Source organism: Cyprinodon variegatus, unplaced genomic scaffold (assembly GCF_000732505.1).
Source record: "Cyprinodon variegatus isolate N-32 unplaced genomic scaffold, C_variegatus-1.0 Scaffold159, whole genome shotgun sequence".
NCBI lineage: Eukaryota > Metazoa > Chordata > Actinopteri > Cyprinodontiformes > Cyprinodontidae > Cyprinodon > Cyprinodon variegatus.
In genome coordinates, this window is record NW_015150612.1 from 1054238 (window position 1) to 1062573 (window position 8336).

The 8336-nt window shown below is 39.6% G+C and overlaps 1 protein-coding gene across 1 annotated transcript in view; it reads left to right on the forward strand.

The window, feature by feature from the left end:
- The window catches only part of LOC107086704 (tyrosine-protein phosphatase non-receptor type 11-like), an 82817-nt gene extending 77159 nt beyond the window's left edge, over positions 1–5658 (forward strand). The window contains exons 12-16 of the mRNA XM_015377820.1: positions 1175–1242; positions 1314–1465; positions 1573–1673; positions 1770–1901; positions 3806–5658. Coding sequence (XP_015233306.1) covers positions 1175–1242; positions 1314–1465; positions 1573–1673; positions 1770–1857 — 409 coding nt within the window. The 3' untranslated portion in view covers positions 1858–1901; positions 3806–5658. The remainder of the gene's footprint in view (positions 1–1174; positions 1243–1313; positions 1466–1572; positions 1674–1769; positions 1902–3805) is intronic.
- The last annotated feature ends 2678 nt before the right edge of the window (positions 5659–8336 follow it).

Genomic DNA, 8336 nt, shown 5'->3' on the forward strand with positions numbered 1-8336 from the left:
CTATCTATCTATCTATCTATCTATCTATCTATCTATCTATCTATCTATCTATCTATCAAACATCATCAGCTTTTTAAATAGATACTGGGTTATTTTTAGATTTCCTCCTTTTCTGCGTGACTCGTCTGCATTTCCATCTCCTCTGACTGTTGGTCATAACAGATGGAAAGGTTCACTTTTAGCTAACGGCTTCTGGTTTTCATCAACCAAAAATGGGTTCAGAGAAATCAGTCTGTTGAACTGATATGAAAATGTTTGTTTGTTCAGATTGAGTGCAAAAAAAATGGCATTAAGAATATTAGATTTAATTGCACCTCTGGCTTCATTTCTAAAATTATTTTTATTACTTTATAACTTTTTCTTTATCTTACTCTAATGTTTGCATGGGTGATTGATAAAACAGAGCTAAGGCAACAAAAAATAAACATCAGATAATTAATTATTTATTTTTGTTTAAATACAACTCTGACACAATTAAAAATAAGATGAATAATTATGATCTTAAATGCTTTCTTATATTGTATTTTTTTTTTTCTCCTGCCATCTGTCAGTGTGTAGAAAAGAGTCCAAGAGTCCTTGAATGTGATTGGCTGACGTTCATAGACCTAGAGGCGTTTAAAGAGCAGCACAGCCTCGGTGGCGTACGACCAAAGTCCAAAATAGCCTGTGGTGGATGGCGAACGTGCCGAGATGCAGCCAGAGATTCTCTCTGACCCGGTTCTGTTCTGTCTCAGTTAAACATTTGGCTTAAAGGCTGCAGTTGATCCCCATCCACTTTGGCTCTCCACATGATCCCCTGTAGCCTTCCTAATATTCACATTTGTGTTGTTCACATACCTGATTCTATACTTATTATATCAGTTTACAAATATAATTAAAAATCAAAGCTTTTGAATAATCATCTTGTGGTTTATTTCCTTCAACACCTGTAGCACAGTTGGACCTTTGATTCATTCACTAACAGATTCTGTTTTGTGACTCCGACTCAACAGATCCGATTCAATCCCTTCCCTCTCATGACAGGATGGCTGTGAAATAAATGTTTACATTCAACAATGTAGATGAATTATTGTGCCAAAATGAAACCTGACGTTTTCTCATCTTCTCATGGTGACACAGATGCTTCATTTCTTCAGCTTTAAAATCATTTTGAACATCTTCTCCATCTCTGCAGCGCGGGCATCGGCAGAACCGGCACCATCATCGTCATCGACATCCTCATTGACATTATTAACCGCCAAGGTAGGCGGGAATCAGATAAGATCCTCCTCTTTCTCTTGGGTGTCTGTTTATCTCTAGATCTCTGTTATCAGGTCTGGACTGCGACATCGACATCCCTAAGACCATCCAGATGGTACGGCAGCAGAGATCCGGCATGGTGCAAACAGAGGCCCAGTATAAGTTCATCTACATGGCCGTGCAGCAGTATATAGACACCGCTCAGAAGAGACTAGAGGAGGAGCAGGTACCGCTGAGACATCTCGGGTTATGGACACTAAAACATTAGCATCCAGAGTATGTTGGCTTGTAGTATGAATTTGTTTTCCTTTTTTCTACCTGTTTTTTTACCAGAGAAATAAAATGAAGGAGAGAGAATATTCGAATATCAAGTATCCTCAGATGACCAACTCGAGGTCTAAGCACAACATGACATCATCCCGCTCCTCTTCAGTGTGCGTATTAACACCAACGCCAATGGATCATAGAGCCAGAGTAATAAATGTGTGAGCAGTAGATATCTTAACGTGTGTTTTTTTCCTCCTTCTTAGAATGACTAATGATGATTCTTCCAGCGTGTACGAGAATATAAACTTCCGAACCCCTCAGACGTCTTTCAGCAGTAACACCAGGAGATAAGATTGCTGCTGTGGGCTTTGCTTTTCTCTCTTATCTGCCTCTTGGTAAGAAAAGCTGCAGATAGTTTTTATATACCTTTACTCCAAAAAAAAAGAAAATCAAAAACAATCCACTGGACTTTGTTTCTGAGTTTGAAGACGTTTCGCTTCCCATCCAGGAAGCTTTTTCAACTCAAAATGTCAGGAATAGAGTTGAGTTTGAGGTTTTATACAGAAGCTCCACAAAACCTTGTTTATGTTTGGAAAACATGCAAACAGTTCCAAAACCTAAAATGCAGCCATTGCTGTTATCATCGCAGCCCCAGCCCCTGTACAGGAGAGCGGAGGACCTCGTCTGTTCACCCCAACCAATAATTCCCTTTGACGACCAACCTTTCAGACACTTATAGCTATGGGGTATTACAGTCTAACAAAAGACTCCAAACGACCCCCATTCCAAAGGGGTGGAGCTCTTCATCCGTTCCAATTTGCATGTTTTCAAAACAAAAACAAGGCTTTGTTGAGCTACTCTATAAAACCTCAAACTCAACGTTATTTCTGACATTTTGAATTGAAAAAACTTCCTGGATGGGAAGAGAAAAGTCTTCAAACATGGAAACAAAGTCCAGTGGATTATTTTTTTTGGAATGACTATGGATGACTGAGAACCTTCACCAGCATATATACCTTTACCTGCAGCCCACTTATGAAACAAGCTCCAGGTTTCAGTCCGGTTCTGTGTAAAACAGCTGCAACTGAGTGATACTTGATACTTGAGTGACACAAAGATAGAGGTTTGGGTGAAAATAAAATAAAAACTAAAGCTTTTGATTATTTAAAGCTTGATATTTCTTTTTATTTTTATGTTTCTCTAAAATGCCTCCCAAATGCAGTCCTGGGTTCCCAAAGTGAGGGTCGGGGCTCCTGGAGGGTCACCAGATGGTTTCACAATCCTCCTCATGGGATTCCTGAAGTATATCATGAAATACATAAACGCACCATTAAAAAGGGATATGTAACTTTCATTTTTTGATCAAATACATAATTGAAAACATCAGAAATGTACAAATAACTTGCAAAATCCAAAATTAAATAATGAAATCTCTAATTAATTATCTAGAAATTAATTTAGGATGATGTATTTCATAATTACATGCCCTTTTAAATTATTACAAATATATTTAAAATGATTTATGTTCTAAATGCTATTGACATTCCCATTAGATATTTATAAATATATTTAAATTTTGAAATAAATCATTAATTGTCCATTTAATTAGTTCAAAATATCTATTGCCGTTAGACAATAGATATTGCCATAAGATATTTATAAATATATATAAATTATGAAATAAATAATTAATTGGCCTTTTAATTAGTTAAAATATATTTCATTGTAATTTAAGTTATTAAATCTCCTAATAAATTATATTTAAAGCCATATGAAATTATAAATTGAATTTCCTTAAAAATGTCATTCAGTTAATTAAAAAATTTGTCATAATTACATCATTGTATATGTATAAATAAATAAAGAGTAAAGTAATTGTAAGTAGTTTTAGTGAGTATCCAGTTTGTGGTTTTGTGTGAAATGTTTGGGATCCCCTGATCTGGACTGTTGAAGAAAGCATCATTGTCGCCAAACCCGAGACACCTGTCAGCCATTTTACCTCGCTCTGTCTGGTGATGTCATCATATGTTTTGTAGAAACGTGCAGTTTTTCTCCCCACTTTTCCCACATTTCTCCAATTAAGAAAGACAGATTAGGCTGTATGATGCTTTAGTAACATTCCCCTAAATGATACCTTTGCACAAAATGTAAAGGAGCCTAAACAATAATTGAATGTTATTTTCAGTCAGTCAGCATCACGGTTTATAGAAATCTAAATGTTGATGTACGTATAAAACTTTTTTTTATAACGTTTCTTTGTTAAATCAGGTTTTTGTTTCTGTCGTCTCTTTGTGTGCAGCTTCAGCAGAGGTGTTGCTTGGCCAGAGTCTGTAGAAACCCCTCTTGGAGTAAAGGAAGGTTGCATTGATGGACCCTGGCCTGGCCTGAAGGCGGGGAGCTGACTCCTCTCCTGCTGCCGTGCTGCTGCTGGCCCCCCCAGGCTGCACTCTGACCCCATCCTATGCAACAGACAGAATGATGCCCCCGTCCCGGGGTCCCTTCACCCCTCATACCTCTCTTTGTCCCTTCAAACACACCCTGACTCAAACTACTCAAGTGCCTTGTGACAGGATGTGTCTGTAATCCACAACCAGATGTTTCATCTCCTATCTTGTTGTTTTCAGACCCAGGAAGCTAATGCTAACCTGCTAAACAGGCGCTTGTTTGGTGCGACAGAAATTAGGCGCCGGTTCTGCTGAAAAAGCTCCACAGGACCGTTGTGGAGGTCAGGGCGGAGTGTTCTAAAAAATCCTTCCTCCTCAGTCTTTCTTTGCTGCCGTTCGAACTTGAACCTTGCTCTGTTTTCGCTCCGTCTCTCCCGCTGTGGGAGTTTATTAAAGCCGACGCTGAGTGATGAAAAGGGGCGGTTACGTAACCTGCTACAGGGTCCTGAGGCTCAGGAAGGGCACACAAGCCCACCCTTCTTATTCTTATAAAAGTACTGATTCAGTTCTGGATGTGAAAATGATTTTAGGTCTAAAGTGACTGAAGATGTTGTTTTTAATCCCTGTTGTTGTAAATGTTCCTGTTCCCGGGCATCCTGGGATGGTTTTCCACTAAGAACCGGTGATTCTTAGGAGCACCTGTCTCTATCCGTGATTATTAAGCTAGGCTCCCTTTAAAAAACAAATTATTCAATTAGATGTTTATTTTATTCCTTCTTCAAGTACTTTAAGATGTCATTGTGCACGATTTTGGTTTAACGGGTGTTTATATTAATATGTCTGGGATAAGAAGATTTCTAAGACGAGCACTGACCTCAGTACTGGTGTTTCCTGGAGTCCTTATTTCACTATAAAATCACAGAGAGAGGAAATTCTGAATGGACATGCTGATTGAACTGTGTCCTCAGTGAGCTGCACGTCTGCAGCAGTTCAACATCTGTCAGACGGGATTGTCACAAGGAGACGAGGAAAAGGGGGCGATTGCAGTGGGCCAGATGGCCATCTGCCTGAGATTAAAGAATAGATTTGTCTCCAAAAAGTAATTTAGAAGACGGCCGTAATCCAGGTTTGCCGACAGCCGGGCGAGTAAACCGACGTCATTTGTGGGATAAGTAGACTGGAGGCGTAGTGGGACGACTGTGTGTGTTCTGGCAGATTATTGGCTATTTTTATCAACAACAATCCAAAATAACTTGATCTGATATAAGAGTAAACTCCTTCTTTAGCCACATTTTTAAAACCGTTGTTATGACGTTCCACTACTTACACATCTTTATCTTTCCTGTTAAAAGCTAAAATGTTGGTCAATCTTAAAAGGAGGTTATATGACAGGTAAAAAAAGTGGTGCTTACAGTAGTAGCCATTCAAAATTTCTTTACTTTCTTTGATGGACCCTTGGCTGGTCCCCTACAGTTCCTTTTTTAAACCTCAATTTATTTACTAAAATATTCTTTCTGTCATGAATTGTGGACATTAAGATCTAGAGTAGCAGCATCTCCTGGTCAGACCCTGTAATTCAGAGAAATTGTGGAGTCAGAGTAGAAAAATATGCAAGAGGGGGGTCACTCCAGTGGCTGGAGGGGATTTGGCTGGGAGTTGCAGGGAAGTGGGCTGCCATTAGGCTGGTGTTTAACTGGGAAGGGCCATTTTGAATCGCTGCTACTGTAGGTGTTGAATGGAAGGAAAAAAACTCAAAAAACTTAAAAGCTAGTAGTGCATATAATCCCAATAAATGCAATCCATCACAACCAATCCCTCCATAACATGGCCGCCTCCCTCAATAAGCAGGGAGATAAACAGGTGTTCATCAGAGACACAGCCAAGAGAGGTGAAAGGAACCACAGCTCAGGTCAGGGAACCTGTTTAAAAGTCAGACAGGGCAATGAAGACGATATCCAAACCATTGCTTTTCTCTTAAAGTCGCAGGGAAATCAGATTTAAATGTCAAATCATTCTGGCTTAAACATGTATATAAATGTACTCTTTATCAGATGATATTGTCCCACAATTTAGAACATTTCTATAAAAAAAAAAAAATCCTGTCTTCAAATCTGTGGGTTTTTTTTGTTATTTTATGCAGGCCAGTTAGTTATACGTCAGCTTGTACACCTAAATTCATCCAATCATATATCTGTCAATCATATTTTTTCAGTCATAGCATCTTGAATCATATGTTGCAGCTAAAAAACGAAAAGGATAAAAATCAGAATCATTTACTTTCCCATTGAGTTCCGTCCCAGTGTTCACGGGGATGGACGTCTGTGTCTTCAGCAGGCGTAGAGCTAACAGAACTGGCAGCGTTGCGAGGCAAGGGCTCAAACATGTACGGCTGTAAGCCTTCTACACCAAACCAAGCTTCTGCCGCCCTGGCGTCCTCTTCCACTACATCTTCGTCCCGCTTTCCTACTCTATATAAAAAAATTTTAACGGAGGAGACTCATCCATGACCTCCGACACAAAACTCTCCTCTTCTTGCATGTTTCCGCAGTCCATAGCGATCCTTGACAGTGTCGTTTCTGAGTCACCAATTTAGTGCTACTTGGTCCCAATAGAACTTCCCATTGGGAAACTACTAGCACTAAGTTGCTAACTGGTTAGCAAAATCAAACTTGCTTGCCAATCTTCCGCCACAACAACCCCGCCCCCTTGATAATGACCAACAATATTCACTTTAATCACTGGAGAATTCGGAAATGCAACAGTTGGAACAGCCGCTTCCCTACGACTTTAAAGACATGTCCAAACACCCTGGACATGTCGAGCAGGCAGGTCCTCGTCCCGACAGAAATCCACTCAACAATCTGAGGCAGAGTTGAAATTAATTTTTGCCAACTGTTTTTTATCCAGTTTCACTTGGGATAAAAACGATGCATTTATAAAATGTATTAACTCTGTCTACAAAGTAGGAAGGATTGGGAAATAAGATTCCAACATTTATTGGGATATAAAGATTATTTTAGCGGATCTCCTTAACAGTGTCGTCCACATCGAGCATAAAGGGAAACCCAACGCAGAAACCCCCCAAAGGGATCCAGGAGCATCATAAGTCCACCTCTGAGGTCCCAACTTGTCTTTTATATCCCACTTTCTTTAAAGTTTGACAAAAGATGATCATACATCTATAATGTGACATGTTTGCTTCCTTATAAACCTGGAAATATCCAGTATTTTTAAACATTTGTTTTCCTTTTCCAAGCTTTGACAAAGAGTCCTCTACCACTGAGATCACTTGTCAAAGCTTGGAAAAGGAAAACAAACTGTGATGGTGTAGAAATCACAGCACTCTGTCACTACACTGAAATGTGTTAATTCTTTTCAAATTTTGGTTCCTGTTGAATGTAATCTGAAGCAGCCATTTTTGAAACCATTGCCGCCCATTTCCTTTGTTTTTAAATTTTGAAGGCTTTTCCAGTTCTTAACTATTGAAATGTTTTGTGAACAATAGCTGACGTTCATTGATTGGACGCTGTCTCTGCTTTGCTTCAGGGAAGGCCCGCCCTGCCTGTATTTGAAATGCTGCACTACTCTGTGTTTTCACTTTGAAGTATCTTGTGGTCAGATGAAGGAAAGTCATTAGTGGATTGTTTCCCCGCTCTGTGGTTATTTGCTGTGTGTAATTTTGATCGTCTTGTCACTTCGCCTGTCTGGAGGGGGGGGGGGTCAGATTGGTGAAACTGTAGTACTTGAAAGTGTGAAACTTCTCAGGCCGTGGGAGTGTTTTTGTTTGTGCACTAGACTGTTTCTCTTCATGTGTTTTTCTTCATCCTTGAAGTTCTGTTTTGTATTGATCTGGTCGATAAAGTCTGAATCCTCGGAGGGATACAGTCGTGATGTTTTTCATGTCTGCTGGTCCTCTGACATTTTACTTGAACATGTTTATGTGATTTAGATTTGATTCCTTCCCCTCACTGGCTGCACTATGCCTGATGTTGTTGTCCAGTTTCCTGTTGATCTTGCACTGGTTCCACCCAGACGCCTTTCTTTCTGTCTTTCTCTGGGGGGTTTTTGAGAAGCTTTGGCTACAACTGCTGACACAACAAGCTGCCGGAAAAAGCCTCTCAATAGATTAATATCGCATAAAATAAAAGACTTTAAGATGGAAAAGTCACGTGTGTTTTTATTCATTTTTGTTTTAATCAGGAATCTTTTATGCCAGCTGTATATTTCCCAGCTTGGACAAATCCACGTCTAAAGTCATTAGTATATACTTGAGCACCCTAGGTAAAGGTATAGATCAGAGGTCATTGATTAGCAGACCCAACCTGATTTAAAACATTTATAAATTACTGCATGTTGTCTGACGACTGTGTCTAATTTCACTTGCGCAGGTTCTCCTGTTAATATGGTAAAGCCCTCCGGAGCGCCTGGGAGCATGCAACACGTGAT